Source organism: Periplaneta americana, chromosome 17 (genome assembly GCF_040183065.1).
Source record: "Periplaneta americana isolate PAMFEO1 chromosome 17, P.americana_PAMFEO1_priV1, whole genome shotgun sequence".
Taxonomy (NCBI): Eukaryota; Metazoa; Arthropoda; class Insecta; order Blattodea; family Blattidae; genus Periplaneta; species Periplaneta americana.
The window spans coordinates 96,750,112-96,777,888 of NC_091133.1; the positions used below are offsets into that span (position 1 = coordinate 96,750,112).

The 27,777-nt window shown below is 32.9% G+C and overlaps 1 protein-coding gene across 1 annotated transcript in view; it reads left to right on the forward strand.

The window, feature by feature from the left end:
* LOC138693411 (oxytocin receptor-like) overlaps window positions 1-20,966 on the forward strand; it is a 118,299-nt gene extending 97,333 nt beyond the window's left edge. The window contains exon 4 of the mRNA XM_069817357.1: window positions 17,238-20,966. Within this exon, the coding sequence (XP_069673458.1) occupies window positions 17,238-17,944 (707 nt within the window). The 3' untranslated portion in view covers window positions 17,945-20,966. The remainder of the gene's footprint in view (window positions 1-17,237) is intronic.
* The last annotated feature ends 6,811 nt before the right edge of the window (window positions 20,967-27,777 follow it).

Genomic DNA, 27,777 nt, shown 5'->3' on the forward strand with positions numbered 1-27,777 from the left:
TAATGGGTAGTATGGGCTTTTAATGACAACAATCGTAGCGTCATTGTACACGTTAGCACAGAGTAATTCAACTCATAACACAGTACTTAGTTTACAAACTGTTTTCAATACTATTTTATATTTTTTTTATGCTCGACCATGCCGAAATGTAGTAATTATGCACCTGGTAACAGTCCTTTAATGCATGTCATTAAAGTACACCTACTCATTAAAGTTCAGGGTTTCGATTATTCTCGGATATGCAATCCAAAGACAACGAGGGAAACGTCACGGAGGCTGGAAATCCAATACTGTCGCAGAAGGTTATGTTCTGTTACTATAATAATTAGCGTTAATTGTAAATAATATTCAAATAAATTGAATTTTTCATCTCGTTTGTCAATTCTAAATCAATTTCCAGGTTATATCAAAATTAGTTCATGTTACATTACATCAAGGTCAATGACATTATTGTTCCTCGGAAAAAAATCAATACTTCCGCGTCTGCGCACATCTCACAATTCACGAGCTATGAACAAGGTCACTTCCGATCTTCTGTCAGATTCAAATAAAATGATTACTTCTGAATAATTTCAAGTTAGAAATATGGTCGAGCATAAAGAGTCGTATGAAACTTGTCTATAATGGTAATTAAGACGCACGTATGAAAATTATGAAACTCGCTTGCGCTCGTTTCCTAAACAAACATACTTGCGTCTTAATTACTATCATTATAGGCTCGTTGCATAATGTACTATTAATAAACAAGTTTCTACCTACGATACTTTTTGTTTCATTCGCCTTTAAAATGTCGGAGGATTTTAGGGTCACTCTATATAATCACTTGAGGTCGCCAGCCAATATGATTTAATCAGTTGCTAAGCATTCAAGTAACTACATCGATTGTAATTTGCTTTTAAATATATTTCATAACATTTCTGAAGCCTCTTGCATTGCTTCTGCACAAAATAATTTCTGTTATTTTATAAATCACAATTAATACTCGTTAAAATTTTATGGAATAACGGATCAAACAAATGCAACTGCTAGGTATCCAGTGACAATAATTAACGGAGTAAATCCTTAAGGGGAGTTGGTCATTATCGCATGCAAAATAATGGTAAAAATAGCCTCTCTTCAAGCAGTCATAAATATGATACTATTTATCACAGCTCTTTCATTTTTTTAGTGATATATGTATACACATTAAGCTTTGAAATGAAAAAGAATGGTGACTCTAGAGTAAATCTTTATCCTTAAATTAATTTTTTTTAATTAAGCACAATTTTTTTTATAAATCCACTACATGTCTGTAATTAGGTACATTCTATTCACTTATTGTAGCACATATTGAATTGAAAATTTGACCACTTACTGCTAATAGATACTAAAACATATCCTACTAAAATTATTCATGTGTCTGTAATATTATGGGCACAGGGCTTATAGCAATCATCACCGTCAATAAATTAAAAAGGAATTGAATATTAGTATAAGCCGTATGCCCATAATATTACAGATATTTTAATAATTTTAGTAGGGTATGTTTTAGTATCTATTAGCAGTAAGTGGCCAAAATTTTAATTCAATGTGTGCTATGATAAGTGAATAGAGTGTACCTAATCACAGGCATGTAGTGAATTTATATAAAAAATATGATTAAATTAAAAAATTAATTTAAGGGTAAGATTTACACTAGATTAACCATTCTACTTTCATTTTAAAGCTTAATGTGTATACGTATATCACTAAAAAATGAAAGAGCTTTGATAAATAGTATTACAATTCTGACCGCTTGAAGATAGGCTATTTTTACCATTACTTTGCATGCGATAACGTCCAATTCCCCTTAAGACCAAAGGAATAGAAATATAATTTGCAATTTTCCGTTATTTCTATTTATTTAGTAGTATATCGACTCTATTTCTAGAAAAAATTCAGAACATAATTTTTCTTTGCAATTTTGCGTTCTTTATATTTGAAAAGTGTGATCTCAAAATGCGCTTAGTCCATTTTTATGAAAGTACTGGGCTAGTTTTTTTTATCCTCCGGTCTATGGACTGAGCAAGTTTTCAAGTGACATGCACAATAACACAAACAATAGACGAGAATTGGCGCAGTTTTTGAAGAAAAGAAGCTTAAAATATAATGATAGAGTTCTCAAAATAATTCTTATATAGGCTACTGTAGTTATAAATTATAAAAATGGCCAAATGTACTGCGAGTTTTGTGAACACACTCTTCATTTACTTAATGGGACATGGACTTTGTAAAAATACAATTCGAGATCCGGGCTGTAGGATAGATGTTGAAAACCTTCCCGCGTAACTCCTGCAGAAGATCTGTTGTGCGCCGAGCCTTATTTGGCCGAACGATTACCTTCGTTTCTTACACCTCAAGAAATTCCTGTCCAGTCAGCATTTTCACAGTGACAGAGAGGTGCAGACCTCTGTTCATATCCCATACGGCAGATTTCTACGACACAGGGATACAAATGTCGATCCCACGGTATGACAAATGTCTCAATTCCGGTGGGTAATGTGTTAAGAAAATAGCTCAACAATTGCTGTACCTGTTCCAATAAATCTTTCCAAGAAATTGTGTTTTCTTTCTGTAAACTGCCGCAAGAAAACGTACTTTCTGAACGCGCCTCGCAGTACACTGATAAGTGTATTTTGTTCTGGTTTAATTTTTTATAAATAGTGAAGTAATGCATCTGACAGTTAATATTACGTAATAGGTTTAGGATTCATAACATCATACATAGTTAGCCTATAATTTATAGTCGTGATGTCGGAGCAGTGTGTAAATTCTCGGAACCTGTTTTCTTATGAGTGTATTTAGTTTACTACTAGGCCTAAGCGTCAATAAATAACAATAATCAATAATATTAATCTCCCTTTCCTTAAGAAACCACGTGTTGTCAAAAGTCGCCGTTAAAAATCACGGTGGGGTTTCAAAACAGTTATACTGTTAGACTGAAACACAACAAACATATGCAAAGGGTATGACTCACCAAGTTGTCTTGAGGATGGAAATAAAATCAAAACACAGATATCAATGAAACAAATGCAATAATATCCATTTCATGCTAGCGATTGTTCAAAGAAAAATGCAATGTCATTTGTGGCTGGAAAAATGTGAATATGTGACTCGTGTACGACGTGAGTACCGTCGTGTATTTAACGAAGAACCACCCACTTGACATGATACGTTGGAACTATTTGCTGTATCCCAATTTGATGACATGTGATCCTTCAAAAAGATAGTGCTCCTCCATAATCTGTCGACATTGTTAAAGAATTTCTTCATGAAATATTTCAACGGCGTTGGATTGGAAGTGAAATATGAAAGCAATGGCCTCCACGCTCTCCGGACAATACGATTTGAACTTTTATTTTTGCTTGTTTGTGTAGCATGCCTCTACAATTTTCCAACTCATAAGGTTGAACCGTTGAAACAGCGAATCCGAGAAGCTGATGAATCTGTCACGTGTAATGTTCTTCATCGAGTGTGCCAGGAAGTGGAACACCGTTTAGACATTTACATAACTTTAGATGGAACCTACATATAACTTCAATAGACATGTGAGGAAAATTGAGTTGTTATTAATTGAATTCATATTTTATGTATCACGTTCCATTGAATAGACACAATCCTACTGTAGATTAAATATTTATGGCGAATATTTCAATAGATCTCTTCGGATATAAATCTCTTTAAGTACCTGTACCTATCCATCACATTGGAAAGTTTGTAAATTATTTAGTTGTCGAACTTGCCTTATTCCTATTTGATACATGTTACCAGCTTTTAATCTCTTCTCTTTAATTGAGTTTCAAACAATGTACCGAAGTTTAAAGCAGATGATTTACTCCTTTCTACGAGTTGAAATAATTTGGTATTGGTACACAAATAAATCCAATGTTATCCATGATTTCATTGTATTTGAATAGTTTAGTAATGTATAAGAGCCATGATATCCTTCTTGTCTTAAGTGACGTGCAACAGAGACGAAATTTCTCGTTATAACTTTATAACGAACGAGAAGAGAAAGTTTGTTCAGTAAAGAACAAAGATCTTCTCTCGCTTGTTTACAGTATATTTTTTCAGCAAACAACTTCAGTACTTCATTGAGGTTTACATTCGCAACTAATGCTAATGCTTTCAAGGCGTATCAAAGATCAATACTATGATCGAAAAGCTTCATTCAAGATGTCGATTAGCACACGACATTCTTGGACTTTATGTAACTTAGTGGCCAGTTTTTCCAAGTAATGTTTAATTTGGCTTAACAAATGTTAAATTAACAGCTGGTTTATTTTTAACGTTTTGTTAAGCTATTTTCCATTTTTCCAACATAATTTTGTTTAAAATAACCAACACTTAACTTTAACTATCGTTAATACTATTCTAACTACTCAACAGCAGTTGGTAATGATTTTGCATATATAAGACAACTTCTTATTGGCTGATATTATTATTTAAATTCTGTACTATGGAGTAAGTCATGAAACATGTGTAAAATCGTAACCTATTACAGTAGCCATGATTCATACAGTACAGAGAATTGATAAATGAAAGTTGCATTGACTGCTATTGAATAATAATAATTATTATTATGTATGGTTACATTTTATAATGCTAAATATGAATTTCTGTTTAGAAAAATCTCAGCATTATGACCCCCAGGTGACAATAATTACACGAATGTGTGTGTAGTCAACTGTACAGAAAACCCCGAGGAGAATTCCGTATCATATAAAATTCTCTAATTTAGGTTCACGTATAAATTATATGTAATTTCGTCCTAAAGAAGCAATTGCTGCTGAAACATTTTATTATTTACTCACTGCGTATTTTGAAGCACTATTGACATCGGCTATAGTTGAAGAGCTAGTAACATAGAATCTAGAGTTAATAGTAGCTAGTGAATTGAAACAAGTGGCCTATTTCAACTAGGTAACATACAACTGAGTTTTATTTTAAGACATGAAAGTGATTATTATAACTACATACCGATACCTAAGAAATATTAGTAAATTAATACATAATGTGCATTCAAACATAACAAAACTTAATTGGTATATTAACTTTCATTTATTAGAATTATATTATAGCTAGCGATAAGATATGTTTGCACTGGCTTTAAAACAGAAGCGAAAGAACTGATTCTTGGAATTTATAATCGTTTTCTTTCCGATTGAAATTTAATTTTCCAGCAGGATAATCACCCCGCGCACACCGCCATAAACGTTCAAAGACGGTTCACGGAAAAGCATGAAAAAGAGGATTGACAAATATCGAGACATCCCACCTCAAAATCCAGATCAGTTCTGGGATCAAGTTCTGGTTACCTGGGAAGACTTCGCTAAGGACCAGAACTATTTCCGCGATCTGGTGGACTCAATGCCCCGAAAATGCCAGGCAGTGATAGACGCCGATGGCATGTGGACTATGTATTAGATCCACATGTGTATTTCTTTTATTTTTCTTTAATTTGTTTTTTATCTTTGTTTTATTTCGGGAAGAAAATTGATCTCCCAAGAGTTTTTTTAAATTCTCCTAGTGGAGCCAGAGTTGCGAAATAATAAGTTCCACTACACAAAATTATAAAAATGAAGAAAGGTAACATGTATAAAAATTAGTTACGTTAATAAAAAAAGTTATCGCCGAGAACCGAGCACGGGCCCCTGAAATGGCAAGCCAACACGCTACTGACTACTCCATCTGGGTACCATGATGTAACCAGCGCGACGAGGCACATATATCTGCTAGGCTTGAACTCTACGGACACAGCTCACATACAAACGTAATCGTGTAAATATTTCGATGTTCAGTACTAGTTAATGTTTCATTTGGACTGATTTACTGAAGCTTGGTGAAACCGTCCCTTACTCTAAACATTCCTCAAAGAGAAACATAACATGTTACTTTCACAACTTTTGTCTGAACAGCTGTGGTGTTATCCGCCATGTTTAACTGTTTGTTAAATGAGTTAACGGCCTGAAATCCTACATTTAAAGTTAACAAACGGTTAAGAATCTGTTAAGCCAAACTGGTGTTGAACAAATGGAAAAACTGTATTTAACAAACTGTTGAAGGTTTAATAATACTTGGACAAACCGGCCGCAGGAGTTGAGTATTAATGTCCCGTTGTACTTAAACAGTTCCTGTTTTAAACAGTTTTTCATTTGGCGCCTGAGAAAGAAAAATGTTTTTGGTAAACAAAATAAATGGACAGTCTCTATATATTAAAGGCCTTCAACCTCTTTCATACGCGTAAGTTTCTTTGAATTTAGAATGCATTTTATAATTTACATATTACGTTTTTTTACATTTAGTTTGTACTCTTCTTTAATCTAAAGAATAGTTTTTAACACAAGAGGTATAAGTGCAACGTCTTATTATAAAATTGTTATTTATAATGTCTTCATTTTGAAATTTCTTCAGATCAGCAACGAACTACTTCATATAATCAATACTCAATACGTAAGCACAAAGCATACATTGCAGACCTTGCATACAATTTTTCTATTGTCACTTAACTTTAAACTAATTTTTATCAATATCAGGTTTATGTCACTTATATCAATTGTTTTCTTGCGTACGTGTTTCTAAGTGACAAAACTTTTAAGTCACGTAACTAACGCAAAGGTACTCGTGGCTACAATTAAAACCAGGAATGTTGCGGTTATGTAAAATTTAATTTTTAGAGAGTCATTTCCAAAACCACATCTTTCAACTCTAGGCGGTCTTGTTAAAAATGGATATTTTATAATAGTGTGCGAAAACTACTTTTAACACTGACTTTCAACTATTTTCTCCAATTGTAATTTGTTTTCCAACAATTGTTACCGGTAGCAATTGTTACCGATCAATTTCAGACAAACCTTATAAAAATTACTGGTTTTGGTTTAGAACGAATAGACATTAAATACATTTCAACAACTATTTTATTAATAACTTCATTAATGATTCAGAATTAAATGCAGTTGTATTAACTGATTGATATCTCGCTATTATAATGCGTGATGTTACAACAGAGGAGATCTCGGGTATATCGTCTCTACTAGCACGTACCAATGTCTGTCTAAAAAATAGTTTACGATACACATGTTAAACGATATTTTATTTTTCTCGCAGGTTTTGCTACACGTAGCCTGCGGCGTCATTTCCAAACGTCACTGTGCACTAGATAAGATGCCATTTTAACTGTTGTATCGTACATAATTATTATTTAATTCAGTTCTTATTCGAGTTTTATTCTTGTCAATCTATGCTGAATATAATTCATTTTTAAATACTTAAAAAGTTATTTTAATATTATTATTTACCACCTTTTGCAACTCATATTCACACATATATTATTTGTTATTTATACTAAATTAATTATACAAAGCATACAAATTTAGGATCACCTGTATGAGCAAAGCTTGTGTTCTGTGTTATAATACAGAAATACAAAAATTAATGCAAATAATTAATGTACCATACAAAACAAAAGAAAAAAGAAGAGAATAGAAAAAAAACTTTTGTGCGAGATCGTGCGTATTTCCTTGTTTTCCGCACAGAACCAATACGCGGTAAGTGTGAAATACCACATTCAGTATTCCCAACTTAACACACATAACAATTTCCCTCTTCTTACCGCTTAAGCGCGACATTCATTTTACTGCTTTAGGCTCTTAACATGTTATTTTTAGAGACGTTTAACATAGTGATATTTATAAATTGGAAACTTACCACTGCAATTTCACCTAAATTGCAATATTAATTATTGTTTTTAAATATTTGCAAAAATTAAGTAATGTCTACTACTCCACGAAACTTATTGCATTCCTGATACAAGTAACATTAAGGAAGCCGTGAAAAAATCAACAAGATTCCAGATGCCGATGTTATTACTGCAATATGTTATATAAATAATATTGCTAAAATATTAAAATGAAAAATAAATCATTACATAACCTTACCGTTTGTTTTAAGTTCGCATTTATAGACTGGGGAAAAAAAAGACAGACGTATATCACGGCCTGCTGGAGTATAGTAAACACAGAAAACATTTTACAGCAACAATGTTCAAGAAAGATATTTTGGTTTTCCGAAGTTGCCGTCATTAAACAGAAACCAACATGGAGATTTCATTGCAGCTAATTAGAAATTCGTCTTTCAGGTATGTAATAAACGATATTCGCACAAAATAATGTACGATACACGAGCGGTATGTTTGTTTTCATGTACTCGGAAATTAAAAAAGCTCAACTACGTTTCGCTTTTTCAATTTTTTCCTCGACCATGAAAACGTCAACATACCGCTCTTGTAACGTATATTATTACTATTTACATACCGTAATATAAATTTAAGTATAATTGATAAATAGATGTTTAATTTTTTTATCTAAATTAAAAACGGAAAGTATTTAAAATTCAGAATGGATTTTAATTATGTAATTATATAATCTTGGACCTAAACTACGTAACATTGTGTTGTAAACCTGGTGTTGTGAAAATTTTTGCTAGGTTAAATTAGCGATTCGTCTAGTAGGCTAAATATAAGAAAATGGTACATACTCTTAACGATTTTTGTAATAATACTTCAATTATAATTTCATTTGTGTAGTTGTTCAGTTTTAAAAATTTTAAATTCAGAAAAAATTAACCTAGAAAGGTAATCAGTAATTCTTTATAAGTATATTTTAACCATTATGTTTTTTTTTTAAAATTCAGATGATCTAAAAAAATTATTCAAGCTCCACCCTACGCAATAATACCAGAGGATATTGGAGAGTGCACTGAAAAAGACCTAATAAACTGTACACAAAATACTGATTAGTAAAATATGGCGAAGAATAACAAATTTATAAATTGTTTTACGTAATCTGCTGCATAGATCAGAAAAATTAGAATACCATTTCAGGCGCTGATGAATGATGATGCCTAAATATTTCACAAATGCAGCTTCTTTCAAAGAAAGACGTTTACAATCAAAAATAGAATTATAATTATATACCTACTAGTGGCTTGTGCAGCAAATGCTGCAGACTAAGTTCATTAGACGTTCAAATAAACATTTTTCAGATTTATTTTTAATGAAGAATACCAGGCATTCTGAAAGTTATTTGCTTCCATAATAATGAATGATATCTCTCTCGATCCAATACTGAAGAGAACCACGCATATAAATATCTACACCACACCGCCATTAAATATATGAAAAAGACCCAATTCCACTTGATTAATAACTATAAAAATATTTGATTTTTAATAATATTATTATCTTACGTAAGTTTTATAGCTTTCAGTAACATAATCCACTACATATACTATATAGCCGCCACTCAAAATATAGAAATCAAAATCTAATTTAAGTTATTCTCTACATCTACTTATATACTTAACCGCAAAACGTTTCACTTTCATATCATCAATATAGTATTAATATGTATAATTAATGAAAAATAGTCACATCATGGTGTCAACTACAATAATATTTCATTTCTAATGGTAATAATGTCATCAAACCACCTCACGTTTTGTAGATTTTAATATCCAATACACAGCTGTACCCAGAAAATTACGCACCAGAGAATCGAACCTCTAATTATTTTTAGTTAGTTCAGTTTTTAATAACCAATTTAATTTGAGCTCTAAATATGTCAGCATTCTTGCAGATCATGGCCTTCGTGTAATATTGTTTACTGTAGTGTGTTTTGTTTTATTCTGAAATGCAATTAGCTAGTTCTCAAAACTGACGACAGATGGATTTTGGAAAATAGGAAAATTATGTTAAAAATTGACATTTCACTGAAAACTACTATTTTTCTGAAAAACTTTGGTTTCCCAGCTTCAAAATGAGGGGTTATTTATTAATATCCGTTCAACCGTTTTCCAGTAAATTCCATTACCAGTTCAAATTTTATATATAGATAAAGATATTACTAAACTTAAATTACTATAATGATTCTGAGATTGTTGACCAATAGATGCCAAAGAAAAAGGGATTAATGTTAATCAATGTTATCAATTCTGAATTTTCTGTTAGTTTTATACATACACTTACATTTTTTTACATTTATGTTAAATTTGTATTGAATTTCTGTTGAGATGAATCCGAAAGCGCATGACCTGTGTTGGAAATTGAATGTGTCAATAGCACTTCATAAAGACCTTCCTTAATTTTTACCAAGACACGTTGAATTTTTATACAAATTAGCGTTCTCCAGTTCCACGTCGCTTTGTAAATATCACGTATATATTCGCATTTAATGTGAGTTTGCAGAATTAGTCCTGCTATCTTTCACTTAAAAAATGTCGCATTGTACAAATATTCTCTGAGGTGTGAAAGCACAGCGCTCTCGCTACTTGCGTTCATTAAAAGTGGCAAGATGATAAATTATACCTCCAGGACAGCAGTGTTTAAAACTCCAAGTAAGTATGAAAGGAAAATTGAAAGTATCTCTTTATACTACCCATTCGTGCTGCTCTGCATAAAAATAAAAAGTAACAGAAATGAATGTAAACGCTTTCAGATTAGTAACTCTAGGAGAAAGCTTCCTCTTACACAACCAATACCGCATTAGACATGAACCTTTAATATTGATTGTGAATTACTATACGTATAATATATTTTCAAAGATGCAGAAACAAAAGAAAATGAGACATAATCGACCTAATGTATGAAATGATGAAGACTAAAATTGGATACTGTTTTAGCGTACTCGAATTAATCAATGATGATTTGGAATGGTTACGAGTCATTTTTCCGAAAGGTATTTTTTTTTCCGAAGGCCGAAAGTTCCTATGTCAAGTTTTCCTAAGACACATTTTCCGAAGCTTACTTTAGCCGAATGACATTAATTCCGAAATTTCAAAATAATTTAATAAAACACCAAACAACATATCTCGTAAACTACAATTGCCGATTTTCAGGATGGTTATATCTGCCGTGTTATATTACCGGTTGTTCTGTATGGTTGTGAAACTTGGACTCTCACTTTGAGAGAGGAACAGAGATTGAGGATGTTTGAGAATAAGGTGCTTAGGAAAATATTTGGGGCTGAGAGGGATGAAGTTACAGGAGAATGGAGGAAGTTACACAAAGCAGAACTGCACGCATTGTATTCTTCACCTGACATAATTAGGAACATTAAATCCAGACGTTTGAGATGGGCAGGGCATGTAGCACGTATGGGCGAATCCAGAAATGCATATAGAGTGTTAGTTGAGAGGCCGGAGGGAAAAAGATCTTTAGGGAGGCCTAGACGTAGATGGGAAGATAATATTAAAATGGATTTGAGGGAGGTGGGATATGATGATAGAGACTGGATTAATCTAGCTCAGGATAGGGACCAATGGCGGGCTTATGTGAGGGCGGCAATGAACCTTCGGGTTCCTTAAAAGCCAGTAAGTAGTATATCTGCAGTGCTTGGGAAAAGTGACATAAGTCAGTTTCCACAAATCTTTTTTGATAATTTATTGACAACTTACACTGGTTTATGTCGATTTGATTTTTTTTCTGTATGAATTATTGTAATGGAAGAAATATTTATGTATTTTTTTCCAAGCGAGCAGATGTTCCGTAAGTTGACAATAAATTATCAAAAAAGGTTTGTGGAAATTGACTTGTGTCACTTTTACCGAGCACTGCAGATATAGTTCTTGCAATTTTTCTGCCAGAATGCGTCTATACTTCGATTGTCCAAGATGGAAGAAACAACAGGAAACAGATACGGCTGGTAGAACTGCAGTAATACTGTTAATAATAGATTTTTCGAAATCCCAAATCACTGTGGTGGGAAATGTCACCTTAAGAGAGATAATTGTCATGATTTACTAGTGACCATCTCTAGAACGCTAGTGTAAGAGATTTCTGCTTTGGAATAGACAGAGTCCCTTGGTCTCCTGCCCTTTTCAGCAACCCCAATACAGTAAATAACTGCATGAAGATAGTGGGGGCAACCCTAAAAGTACCGTCTACAAACCATGTATCACTTCTCATTAATATTAGTAAATTGCCCCTACTTACAAAAATTATGACCCGATTTTCGTTATTCCCGCTCTCCATGCGATGGTTTTAGATGTGGTTGTTCACGCGCTAAAGTGCTAAACGTTAAGGCGCGTCTCCACTATTAAACATTTAACAACAACATGTTAAATATAACATGTTGAATTAACATGTATATGGACATTTCAAGTCTCAGTTGACTTAACATGTTAACTAAGTATGTTGAATTTAACACTTTTAACATGTTGGCGTGTTTTCCAGCAGAAATGGAAAACATGTCAAGTCAATTCATTTGCTCGTGCAGCGTTGGTACAGTTCGGCAAAGTTCGTACAGTTTCCATAGCAACAACTGTAAGTTCCGATTTTGTGGCCCGTATCTTGATCATTTTTATACTATCATTGGTCCTTGGTGTTAGCTGTAAGTTGTTCGAAGTAATGGAGTGGACGAAAGAAAATACATTAGAACAAAATTAATACACTGATAGAAAGATCTTGTTTGTGGGATGTGTCTGCAAAAAAAATACACGGGCAAAATTAAGAAGGCCGACTGTTTTAGAGAACTGGAATTATTGTTTAATTGTTCTCGAGAATACAATAGAGAGTTTTCGCACTCTCGTCGTATGCTAAACGTTAATGCTATGTTGACGTCAGTAATGATCGTATTTGGTGATGTATGCTAACGTTCGTAAAACTTCGGAAAGAATAATTATACGATATTACCCACTCCTTTAACATCCATCATGTCGTAGGTCCTATGATAATCAATCGCGCTGTAATTTTTTCAATTGAGATGAAATGGCTGGTCTTAAATTGTGTTTTTCTTTGATGTAACAGGAAGTATTTTTGCAGCACTATATTGAAATCGTGTTCTGACATTCTCAGCAAGTTTTTGAATCCAAATCGATACTGTATTCAACTTTAAGCTCGTTTAGAATGTATCCTGCATAGCGTCTTTTACTAAGATATTGGCGCATGCACATTATCATTTTCTTCCTTTTCAAAGCCTTGTAACAAGCAATAGAGGCAATTACAAAAGTCAGATCATCATCTGAGTCCATTGTCCATGGTTTGAAAATAAGACACTAACTATATTAAAATCTCATAGACTGTTTATGGTGGACTACGCAAAGAAAGTCAAGTTTAACATGTTTAACAGTGTGGACAAAGTGTTAAATGAAATTAGCATTGACATGTTCAACCAACACGTTGGAATGTTAACAGTAAACAATTTAACTTTGAACATGTTGTTGTTAAATGTTTAATAGTGGAAACGCGCCTTTAGAGATTGTTTGACAGCTGTTCAGCTTCTGTCTCCTCACGATTCGGCGGGTGTGAGTGAGGTGATTCGCAGCCCTTCAGAACCCTAACATGGAAATCCAGTCCAACAATAATGGCCCTGGCAGAGCACTCTTCCCTCTTCACCCTTCTACACTCCCAGTATATTTTGTCACCGTGACCCGATCGTGAGAAAATTTTTTGTGCTGCACTAAAATTTTGTATGCCGAATGTAGCATGGAAACAACTCTTTATTGTATTTAGGTATTGTGCGATATGTATCTAGGCGACACAATTCGGAAAATCGGGTTTCGGAATGCATATACATCCGGAAAAATCGCTTTGGAAAAACAGAATCTGAAAATTTGTTTTCGGAATGTAGGAACATTCGGAATAAATATTATTCGGAATATTCGATTGGGAAAAATATATTCGGAAAAAGGGGCCGCAAGGTTCTAATCCCGAGAGGATAAAAATAAAGGAGGGAGCACTTCAAGCAAATTGCTTGATATCGGTGCGACGGATATGACGTCAAACTACACCTTCTACACCCCATAATCCTCCGCGAAATACCGCCAATCGCCAAATATTTAATTGCTACTATAGATTGCGGTCATACGTAAACGGTTTAGAATGGATGTGGAGGTAACAGGAGTATTAGCAGATTATTGTATTAATGTAAATTTCACTGTATATTTATTAAAAGTGTTATGGTTGTGACATGGACTGAACATTTCATTTCCACAGTTTTTCTTTTATCAAAAAGAATGTTTTTACTCCTTCATATGTTAAAGCATAGGGGAACATATCAACGGATATAAGCTATTCAACAGTTGAGCCGAACAGAATATTAGTTTATTTATAAAAAAAAGTAACACCTGCTAAACTTGGCTACACTTTTGAAATATTCACAACAACATGAAACAATTTGTATTCATAATAATATGAACAAAACAGCTGATAAACACGCCGGAAAAAGAGATGAGCTATGAGTAATTTGACGTCCATACTAGTACACCATTTGGTTCCACAGTTTCAAGCTTATGGCCCAGAGTTGTTCTAATGCTACTACCATTTTGTAATAAATTCTGTAGATAAAAATTTAACAGCGATCGTACAACTGGGCCTAAGAAAAATTCGTCCGCGGTATTAAATTAACAAATAATTAATTAACATCAACATACTAATTTTAACAGCAATTTTATTTTATAAATAGCCGTAGAGATCACTATATAGATCTGAAAAGTGCCTTTGAATTGTTCACATATGAGAGTGGATTTTTAAATATTTTTTTATAAAAACCATGTTTGCTATGATTTCAGAATTTTCCACTTCATCGTAGCTTTCATCACGTCCGCTAATGTTCAAATAGCACTGAATGAAATGGCATTCAGTGGAATGTGACACAATTACTCACTTCGCATCGATCACAGAGATGACATTGTTTAACATTCTTCCCTGTACAATAAAACCAATAGCCACTAATTGGCGGCAGATGTGCGCTGTAACCACAGAATATTGATTAAAACAATTCCTTTAATTTGTCGCACATGTTGAATCAGTGTGATAATTCCTACATTTAACGCATTTACGAGTACTTGAAAGCAAGACTATTGGTTCTCATTATATGAACGAGAAACGAAACAAATATTGTTGTCATAAAAATTTTAATTTTGAAAATTTCAAATTCCCCATTACTGATGCCAGATGTGCAATTTTCGGATACAGAGTCAGTCTGTCAGTCAGTTTGTCTGTCTGAATACAGCGATTTGTCGTAAACCGTCGGATGGATAATCATCCAGTATATTCGAACCACTTTACCTCGAAGTGAAGCAATAAAATGCAATAATTTTCAGGAATATATTAATATATTCTTAATGTGATTTGGAGAGAACAAAACAGCTGTGAATTCGAAATCTATCCAAACTATTTTACTTGAAATATTGTTTCTTGCAGATTATCGAGAGATAAATAAAGTGAACAGCTTGGATTATAACAAGACTTTTTTTTAGATTTAGGCTATATGCAAAATCATTACTACTTTTGCTTGCTAATATCCCACACCTTAATGACGTCCAGCCTTGGCGAATTAAGCACTAGCCATAACGAAGAAGGCTGCATTGTAAATTAGACAGGATTAGAGCCATTTTCCATGAACTCATTTATTACACTTGAATGAACCAAATAAAACCCTAGGTACTCGTATCTTAGCATTCATGTACCCATAAAGTCTAATTATTAAATACAGATTTTCTTAAATGGAACTGAAATATTAGAAATGATTACTTTACTCCTATCGTTAATTTAAATATGCAAAATTTCTGAAAATACTGCAATATTTATCTGGTAGCTGTGTATTTTGGTAAAGCAACTGGCTGCGAAGTGGAAAATCCTGGGTTAAATCCCAGGTAATCGCAGGTTTTTCTCGTTTCCAGAATATCCACAACGGCCCCGGATTCTATTCAGTTTCATATCATATTGAGTATATAGCCTTTCCTGGGAATAAGAGGCAGTAGGAGCGTGGTGTCAAGCACCCTACCATGCCATGAAATCATGGAGGTCTACCTCCATGTCTCTAAGCGCCTTCATGGCGTGTAAAGGGAATAATTTTACCCTTAATTATATTTTTTACTTAAATGATACAGTATATAAATGAATTCTTGTATAATTTGTAAAGTTTTCTGCATTTTTTAAAATGTTCTGCTTTCTAAACTTAATTACGTAACTTATTTATTATTTAGTTATATATTTACTTATTTATTCATTCATTCACTCACTCTTTCAATTATTCATTTTTTCATTATTCATTGATTCATTTTTCATTAATTTTCTCATTTATTTTTTAATCATTGATTCATTTTTGCATTCATTCTTTCAATTTTTAATTCATTATTTCACTTTTAATTCATTCTTTCACTTTCATTCATCCTGTAATTTTTCATTCATTCTTTCTTTTTTCATGCATTCTTCCATTTTTATTAATTATTTAATTTCTCATTCAATCTTTCGTTTTTCATTAATTCTCACATTTTTTCATTCATCCTTTCATATTTTCATTCACCCTCTCATTTTTCATTCATTCTTTCATTTTTCAATAATTATTTCAATTTTCATTCAAGCTTTCGTTTTTCATTCATTCTCACATTTTTTCATTCACCCTTTAATTTTTTTCATTCACCCTCTCATTTTTCATTCATTCTTTCATTTTTCATTCATTCTTTCATTTTTCAATAATTATTTCAATTTTCATTCAATCTTTCGTTTTTCATTCATTCTCACATTTTTTCATTCACCTTTTAATTTTTTTATTCACCCTCTCATTTTTCATTCATTCATTTTTCAATAATTATTTCGATTTTCATTCAATCTTTCGTTTTTCATTCATTCTCACATTTTTTTATTCATCCTTTCGTTGTTTTCATTCACCCTCTCAATTTTCATTCATTCTTTCATTTTTCAATAATTATTTCAATTTTCATTCAATCTTTCGTTTTTCATTCATTCTCACATTTTTCATTCATCCTTTCATTTTTTTCATTCATCCTCTCATTTTTCATTCATTCTTTTATTTATCATTTTTTATTCATACTGTCATTTTTCATTCAACCTTTCATTTTTTCATTAATTCTTTCATTTTTTGTTTATTCTCATTTTTTCATCCCGTCTTTCATTCCTTCATTTATTAATTAATTCATAATGCATTCATTCATTTAATCACTCATTCATGCACTTATTCATGTATTCGTTTATTCATTTATTTATTCATTCACGTGGCGTGGAAAACAAGGCCTGATGGCCTTAACACCATCAAAATAAATACGTTTATTATTATTATTATTATTATTATTATTATTATTATTATTATTTACTTTCCTTTTATTTAATATTTATTTATTACTACCTGTCTTTCTTTCCTCTCCGTTTCTTTTCTGTGAATAGCTGTTCCTAATAGGTTCTGATGTATCTTTGTTCACAGGGGCAGTGTTCACGATCCTCACATTACTGTCCAGTCTAAACAGCTGTGTGAACCCATGGATCTACCTGGCGTTCAACAGAGAACTGGTGCGACTCCTGAAGCAACAGCTGGTGTGCAGAGGCTTCGAAACGTCCGGCTACCGCGGCGGTTCCGGTGGCAGCGGTTCTTCTACCGGAACTGCGGGTGACTCAGGGCCGCCCAAGAAGAAGAGTTCCGCAAAGCTGAGCAACTCCGTCGTGGTGACGAAGACTACACTCACTGACGTCAATTCGTGCCGTCGCGTAGGCTCGTTTGGCAGTCGCAGTTCGTCGACGAGCATGAAGGAGCCCAATAACTCCGGGACCCGCAACCTGTCCCTGTTTGCAAGCTCTCTGTTCTTCAAGACCCCCGTCGCGACTGCCAGAGATAACGGAGCGCCAGGGAAAACGTTTGCGTCCTGCAGGGGATTATCCAGGTCTGGGGCCATCAGGAAGAAACATGTCAATGTGAACAAGAGTCCAGTTGCCAATGAGGTAACAGCGAGTAAAGAGAGACGCTGTTTTGCGTACTCCTTCATACCTAGTAAGTGCCACAAGAAGGATTCATCGAGAAATGAAGTCGAAGTCGATAATGTCGGGCAGAGAGCGGAAGTGGACATGTCAGATCAAGTGATAGCCTTGCTACACGATGAACCGGAGACTGGAGAGCATCTGCGAGTTCACTTTTGACAGAGGACTCAGGAGATCAACATCACAGTCTCCACGTTTCTGTAAAAGATGGAAAGAAACAAGGAATGGAATATTATCATGTCTATTTTACTTCAAATCTTGTTCAAATTTCTACTTTATCATTTCTAATGAGGAATTACAATTTTTGTTATTATTTCGTTAACATACGCCATAATTTGTACAAATCTAAATCGTGGTAAGAAAGCAAGATGAAATCAATAACTTTATTATTTTGTAATTGACCAAACATTCGTTTCATCTTCACCTAACAGTGATACGTTATTTCACAGCATTTATTCTGAAGAAAACAATATGCATCTCTTTTCTTTATATTCTGTGGCCTTGCATTTCATTGCAACATTCAAAACAAGCACTCCTTGAACACAGTGTGCCAAGAAACGTCAATCGCCACCCTATGCCTTATATTTGACAGATTATTTATTATAGTGTTGTATGCAAAGCCAATTTTAAAAGTAATTTTTCGATTATAAAATCATTTCACAGATTATTTAAACATAGGGTTACTTTATTAATTATTATTTCTAGTCTTTCTTTAACAGCATATATCATTATTTGCTACACTTCTTCGTCCCCTCTTCATGGTATAGGCTAGCCTGTTCTTAGGCCGATTTCTTCTTCGTCTACCTACATTCCTTTTTTTCCTTCGAACCGTATCTCATAGTTGCTGCATTTTAGATATTTATTGGTAAATCCATCTGCTATATTCGGATGCAATTTGTTCTAATATTAATTCAGCCTTATTCTTGTGTCACTTCCACATTTCTTAGTCTATCACAAATTACGTACATCTTAAAAATTTCAGTTCATCCGCCTAAATTCTTGCTTTATCGTTTTCTGTTCATAATCTGGATTCACTTTCGTACATTAGACCTGGTACTGTGTAGGTATTAAACATTATACGAGTGTATTTATATTTAAAATTTCTCTGAATGCTTCCACATATATACTACTTCCAAAACGTATTTAATTTTCATCATTTTTATCAGACATAACATCCTAAATATTTTAAATATTTCACTTGACAAGATTCTTATTTTTATATATTCTGTCGATGGCGATAGCCAGTCACTTATTTTCATATTCTGTATTCAGAATCCCATTTTCAAGGAGATGCTTTTCAGTAATAATTATTCAAACGTTTTAGTATAACTGCATAGTAGAAGAAAGACTACGTATTTCATAGTGGATATTAAGAGACCAATTAAACCAAACGTAACGCATAAACTCAACAAGAACAAGAAAGTTGGGAGTTATAGCCGGAGATACAAAATAATACACATTTTTAGTGATGAAGGAGAATTTAAAATGTTGAAGCTTATCGCAGAAGAAGAAGATGAAAAGTAAGAAATCGAAGTCGATAATGATTTTGATGATTAAATTTTTTATGAAAAACTAATGCAAGAAAATGCCTGAATGTTTTTGTAGACAGTCCGAATAACTGACCTAATGAAAAAAAACTGAGTAGTTATTTCCCCGAAAGAAATACACGATAAATCGAAAAATATGAGGATCATTATGAAAATAATGCATCTTGTCCTATATTTTTAACTAAGACTTGAAAATTGAATTTTAACAGTGTTATATAAATTTTTGAAGTGTTTCTTGTAAGCTTCACTTTTATCAACCAGATTGCATAGCCGTAACAGTAAATGAAAATTCAATCATTGAAGATTTTTCAAAGCATTGATGTGTGATAAAATTTCTGAATGGGCACCAGACTTCGTTTATTGAACCTAAATGGCGTTTGAAACAGAGAATCTATGAAGCTGTGGATTGGTATGTGCGTAATAAGGAAAGTGGTTTATAAATGCCAAGATTGAGTCTGACTTATATACGTATTACAGTGACTGAGAGTAGATAGCTCTGTGCACTGGAGTTGAACCATAATAAATACAGTTGGCAGTTTTAAGACAGTGAAGAGGCTTCCCACATTCGATCAGATACGGAAAGAACTTTCCTCAACATTAAAAGATCATATCCGTACCGAAACTTGGTAAGAGAATGCAATAGGCCTACAACATCTTCTATATCGCCGTTGCATTATATTCGACGTAAGTCTGATCTCGTTCCATTAAAATTTCATCTGAAATATTCACTTCGAAAATGACATTTTTTGGACTCAGATGATATCAAGAGCTGTTAAAAGTGACCCTGACCAGTGCTCCGTACAGGGAAGGGACATAGAAGTTTGTGTAATTCTGAGAAAGTGTGTGATTTATCAACATGATTTAGTGGAAAAATGTACCTAATTGATTAGGGACCTAAAGAATGGCATAAGTAAATTTATTTCCCCAAACTCTTACAATCTCGAAGATTTTACGAAGTGGCTTGCTCAGATCAATTGAGATTTTTGCGGAATTAAGACACAAACTAGAAGAAAGTGTGTTTATCATCGGAAATAAATGAAAAACGACAATGATCATATTGATTCCACAGCGCAAGTAATATTTGACGAAAAGTGAGGGACGTTATATCGGAGCGACCGACCTTTTCTGATAGAGTGAACGCGGAGTTAAAGAAAAGTAAATTTTTTTAAAAACATCTTGTAGATCTCAATACAGAAAATGTTAAAAAAAACTATCCTAAAAAATAATCCATAATTAAAACCGTTTACTTCTTCTCTTTATACTTAAATATCTTCGTTTATGTCGTAATCAGTATTAATCGTATATAATTGCTCAAATGGGATGCCTCATCTTTTAATGTGATGAAGAATTACGTTGTGATGGCTGTGGTAAGGCTGGACGCTTCCTCCTGAAGCTGTGATATGAGATCTTAATATTGGAAAATAATGAAATTATGAAGTTGGTATAGGGATATAAGTTGTGGCTGAAGGACTGATTTTATCCTCATAAATTTCGCTTGGAAATTCCATCTTTCGAGCCAAGATTCCTGGCGTGTAGAGATGATTTATTGATGAATGATTTAATGGTGTACTCTTTTAATTTGTAAAATGTTAAATATAAGCTGTGGTGTTGGCTATGAATAAAATTAATAAAAGTAAAACTTTATTTTACGCCAGGCATTTTCATTTTGAGGTATGCACTCTACAGGGTATTAAAGGAATATGTGTAAATATTTTGATATTTGTTTTAAGAAAATGTATATAAATAACGCCTTATTTCATCTTTCCTTTGCTATAATAGTTTTCCATCACATGTGTCACGTATTTTACGATTTCATTTTTATGAATGAAAGTACTATGAAACGCCTGTTAACTTAGACTACACGCAGATCTTTCGATTACATGTACTCCAGCATAAACACTCTTTATCAATCGGTTAGAGCCGGTAGGAGGTCATTAATATTGCAGAAAACTCACTCCCCAACATTTAACGTAATACAGTGGAAGAATTTACTGACACCTAAATGGCCTAGATGCATTCAATGTACGGAAAAGCAAGAGAATCTACAAACGTGGCAAGACGATTTCCAAATCGTGGGATTCCAAATAGACTAATGTTCGTTACTGTGAAGCAAAGGTTTCGGAATATAGGATCGAGGATCGCAGACCTTGGACCACAACGTGACCTTGTTCCCTTTGTAATGTGATAATTTTTTCAAAAAGGAATCTACACTGGTTAAAAGTGTTAACTTTTGTTAACAATTGATAGATTATTTTGTTTCGTATGTTTCTTTTATTTCATTAATGCTACTATTAAAATGGGAATTTCCTTAATACTTTGTCAGAGTTTTCAAGTGGATACCACACATCGTTAATAAAGCTAATCTTTTATTTCGATAATTTAATTAACGTTACTTGCAAATTACAGTTTTATGAGAAAACAAATCCTAAAAAGCATTACAGTATGAAATAAATAATGAATTTAAATTTAATTAGCATCACTTGTTATATTGCACTTTTATGAAAAAGAAAACAAGCTCTATTTAGTATTACAGCATGAAAAAAATAATGAATTTAAATTTAATTAGTATTAGTTATTATATTGCAGTTTCATGTGAAAACAAGTTCTAAAAAGTATTATAGCATGAAATAAATAATGAATTTAAATTTAATTAGCATCACTTGTTATATTGCAGTTTTATGAAAAAACAAGTTCTAAATAGTATTACAGCATGAAATAAATAATGAATTTAAATTGAATTAGCATTAGTTGTTATATTGCAGTTTCATGAGAAAACAAGTTCTAAAAACATTACAGCATGAAATAAATAGTGAATTTAAATTTAATATAATTAGCATTACTTGTTATATTGCAGTTTCATGAGAAAACGAGTTCAAAAAAGTATTACAGCATAAAATAAATAATGAATTTAAATTTAATATAATTAGCATTACTTGTTATATTGGAGTTTCATGATAAAACAAGTTCTAAAAGTATTACAGCATGAAATAAATAATGAATTTAAATTTAATATAATTAGCATTACTTGTTATATTGGAGTTTCATGATAAAACAAGTTCTAAAAGTATTACAGCATAAAATAAATAATGAATTTAAATTTAATATAATTAGCATTACTTGTTATATTGGAGTTTCATGATAAAACAAGTTCTAAAAGTATTACAGCATGAAATAAATAATGAATTTAAATTTAATATAGTTAGCATTACTTGTTATATTGCAGTTCCATTTGAAAACAAGTTCTAAAAAGTATTATAGTATGAAATAATGAATTTAAATTTAATATAATTAGCATTACTTGTTATATTGCAGTTCCATTTGAAAACAAGTTCTAAAAAGTATTATAGCATGAAATAATGAATTTAAATTTAATATAATTAGCATTACTTGTTATATTGTAGTTCCATTTGAAAACAAGTTCTAAAAAGTACTACAGCATGAAATAAATAATGAATTTAAATTTAATATAATCAGCATTACCTGTTATATTGCAGTTCCATTTGAAAACAAGTTCTAAAAAGTATTATAGCATGAAATAATGAATTTAAATTTAATTTAATTAGCATTACTTGTTATATTGCAGTTCCATTTGAAAACAAGTTCTAAAAAGTATTACAGCATGAAAAAGTGAATTTAAATTTAATATAATTAGCATTACTTGTTATATTGCAGTTCCATTTGAAAACAAGTTCTAAAAATTACTACAGCATGAAATAAATAATGAATTTAAATTTAATATAATTAGCATTACCTGTTATATTGCAGTTCCATTTAAAACAAGTTCTAAAAAGTATTACAGCATGAAATAAATAATGAATTTAATTCCAATAATAAAGTAAAGAGCTATCACAAACGTATGTGTGTTTGGATACACGTTTAATTATTTGATTACCTGTTACAGTACAAAGACCTTCGCGTAGGCCTAATCATGGATGACAGACGATCCTCACGAAACTAGACCTTCGAGTAACTAGTCAGGCATACGAAAAACAAGTCGTCTACAAGTATTAACGAATCTAATAACAAGCTATTTCTTTCATGTCTAAAAAATAAAATTGAAAAAATCCTTTGATATTATGCTTCTGTGTACTATACCCGATTACCAACAAAAATATTTACACTTACACACACTCCTAATATCCTCTATATTTTAATGAATTACACAGAAATTGTTTACATAATAACTATTTACGTAAATTGCTCTCATAAGATGCTTCATTTTCCAGTATCACTATTTTTCGAAGTATTAACCTAGTATCTATTGAAATTCAGACTTCAAGTTTTAAACTAGCTGTAATCGATAAAACTGTAACAATATAGAAGAAATGTATACAGTGTACTGAAACAATTAAAGTAATGTTAAAGGGAAATATTTAAAAATAAGATTGTATGCATTCAAAGATTAATATTGAATTGTTAAGCTATTGCAAATGTAGATGTGTAGATTCCTGCGCTACAAGTACTCTGAAATTGTTGTCGATTCATCATCATCATCATCATCATCATCATCATCATCAAACCACTTCTACCCGTTCCGTCAAAGTCAGAAGTAGAGTCATCTCTTACGGGGCCGTCCAATATCTCGTCATCCCCACGGCATAAGACTTTTCTTCGGCAATATTTTGGGGTCCATCTCCTTCAGACGTTTTGTCCAATTATTCTATTTATTCTGTACTTTGTATATATATATGTATATATATATATTTATATATATATATATATATATATATATATATACTGGGTGTTCAGTTCAAAATGTGTTATGGCTCGCTGTATGCCGTCATGTGGCTAGCCGATGAGCCTAGAGAATTCAATCTTCCTACACTTCCGCAGAGATGTATAACCTAAGAGGCAGAGAAGTTGCCTAGCAAGTACGGCGTTCATTCTGAAGAGTACGTACCGATACGTACGGTATAGCCGGTAGTGGCAGGAAAGTGAACTGTTTGGAAATACGTACTGTCGGGATATGGGGAGAGGGTTCAGACGATTAATTACGTATTCGTTGACATTAACTTCGACGGTCAACATGGACACGGAGCATTTGATTTGTGTTGTGGAATGTTACCGTACGCAACCGATGATAACAAATACCCTGTGTACGACTTGCCGGCGCAAAACACAGTTCGAAAAAGTTATGGTAGCACACAGACCGTACAGACCGCCATCTGTTGCTACGACGTTCAAGTTATACCGTACACGTTCTCAAGTTCAGATTGAAGAACGCCTTAAATAATAGGTAACTTCTCTAACATATAAGCTGAAACTCGCTTCAAATCGGTGACCCAACAACAGTGACGTCATGACACACTTTGAAATGAGCACCCAGTATATATATATATATATATATATATATATATATATATATATATATATGCAATTCTTGTCTGATACTCACTCACTCAGTCACTCACTTACTCAATTATGGCTTTTAAGGAACCCGGAGGTTCAATGACATTCTTGAATAAGCCTGGCATCGGTCCCTATCCTGTGCAAAATTAATCTAGTCTCTATCATCACATCCCACCTCCCTCAAATCCATTTTATTATTATCCTCCCATCTACGTCACGGCCTCCCCAAAGGCCATTCTTCCCTCCGGTCTCCCAACTAACACTCTATATGCATTTCTGGATTCACCCATACGTGCTACAAGCCCTGCCCATCTCAAACGTTTGGATTTAAAGTTCCTAATTATGTCAGGTGAAGAATACAATGCGTGCAGTTCTGTGTTGTGTAACTTTCTCCATTCTCCTGTAACTTCATCCCTCTTAGCCTCAAATATTTTCCTATGAACCTTATTCTCAAACACCCTTAATCTGTGTTACTTTTTACGAGGATCGTTTGAAAAGCTCATAGTCTGACATAGAAAATAAATTAGGATTAATCAGAAACAAGTTTCATTTCTCAATTTGATCCCCCTGACTTTCACACACTCGGTCCACCGTTGCTACAATGCTGCTATACCCTTCTTGTACACAGATCCCTCGAACTCGAAGTCTGCAAAAAAGTATTTTGCTGTTGCAGTAACCCCTTCATTTGACGATACTTCATTAGATTTTACATTTGAAAACCATTGTTTACTCTTTTTAAATATACACTGTAGTTATAATTTGGAATTTATAGGTTAGAATTTTGCAAGTCATTTTCAGTATTTGCCATTAATACTATATTCTCAGCAAATAGAACTGAGTTTATCTTATTTTTCTGTAATATTAAAATGCATTCATTTATAAAATATTTGTTCTCCGTTGTGTCAGGAAATTGTCAGTAAATGCCGTATGTAATATCAGGTCATTACATTATCATATTTTGATAATTTTTAGATCGCCTACGAACTTTCATTTACTAATTGGCCTGATATGAATCAGGCCGAAGACCATTATAACTCAAGATATGTGTAAACGAAAGAGAGGTATGATCCATGTCTTGAAGTTCTCTTGCAGTCAAAAATAAACATTGACGATTGATTGTAAGAAAAAGCTCTCATTTTGATTGCTTTAAGAGTTTTGAAGTAGATATTGATACTTAAGTAAATTAATAAATCCAAATGAAATTGGTCAATAAACTACTACAAAGGAAGACAAGAAAGGACGTAAAATTAAATTTGTAGAAAGCAATGAAAATTCTTGTTGGAATATAAAAGGATTGAACATCAAAGAGAGATACTAATACAATTAGCTGGCTGCGAAAGTTGAAATTAGAACAGAGGGATACAAAATAAAATGACAACAGATTAAATTCATTCAATAGCTGTAATATATTTATTTATCGACGATTTTAACAACAGTCGTAAATTCAATGTGGAAAAGATATGACGCACATATTCTTCTGAATACGACTCTCAAGGAGAGGTGCCATAAATCTATTTCATAAATTTAATATCGAGGAAAGCCACGATAAACAATTTATCACTCATTAAATTCCATTACGTACTTTGTTCGGGTTTCAATCCAAGAATCTAGGATCCAACGGTCAGGATGACAATTATAACACCACCGCGTACATCTGTCTTATCGTAAAATTGCGATAAACAAAACAACTTTCAGACATCTCTAAAAAAATAAGTACGATAGTGCACAGGTCTTTATCAATAAGACAGAATATAAGTAAACACTATGAGGGTGATAATTTTAAATTTAACTTGAATTTATTTGTAGCAAAAATTATATATATATATATATATATATATATATATATATATATATATATATATATATACATACATATTACATATTTTTGCAAACATTTTACAATTGTACTATTTTAATATATAAATACTAATTTTAAATATTTATGTATTTAATCTAATGGCAGGATTACAATTGAATAAAAAAGAAAAAAATCGTTATCCCATTAATTCCATTATTTTAGGTCTAGCTTTCCCAGTACAGTATTTTAATGGTTCTGAGGAACTCTGCAGAGCTGGGCATCTCCGGAGGTGTTCTCTGTCCTTAACCTTAGATGAGTTACAAAGGATGCAAGCTGAAGACGTCACAATTCCAAAGCGATGAAGATGTTGTCCAAGACAGTCATGACTACAATTCGTTCCATAATGTCCGACAGGAGATGTAAACATTGCAAATCTAGTCTTTCAGGTAAAGCTCCCTGTAAAGCATATTTGAATAATTTCAAGGAAAAAATTGTTCCGGGGCCGGGTATCGATCCCGGGACCTCTGGTAAGAGCGCTGGTACTTTCAACCATAGGTCCCGGGATCGATACCCGGCCCCGAAACAATTTTTCCCTTGAAATTATTCAGATGTGAACATTGCCGGCAGAGGAGGCGAAAAGTATAATTGCTTTTCAACCAATGACAGAAGTCTCATTCCACGCTTGCCTTGAAGTTGGGCGGGAGTAGAACGCTTCAAACCGCCTAACTTCAAGGCAAGCGTGAGAGACTTCTGCCATTGGTTGAATAGCAATTACACTTCTCTCCTCCTCTGCCGGAAATGTTTACATCTCCTGTCAGACATTATGGAACAAAGTATAGTATTGAGACGGAAAAGGGTGACTGATGTTTTTTTATGGTCCGTCTGGGATGTTTTGAATTGATGCCTTCCACTGTTTTTCCTTGATTCTGTCTTCCAGTTCTTGAAAATATGCGTTTTTAATCATGTCTTTTCCTATTAACTTTTGACACTGATAGGATGTGATTTTCTGAATAATTTGGGATAGGGAGGCACTCTTTTTGACTAAAAGCATCTGCGCGCTCGTTTCCAGAAATATTGCAATGACTTGGGATCCACTGTAATGATATGGCCTTGTTTAATTTTCTGAGAAGTGCCAGAATTTTCTGACAGGCGGATACTTCAGAAGATACAGGAGGACATGAGTTAATCGACTGGATAGCAGCTCTATGTTTATCGTTATAATTTTTAATAAATGAATAATAATTTGAAGTACTTTTAAAATAATTACTAAAGATAAAGGAAAAGGAAACCACTTTTAT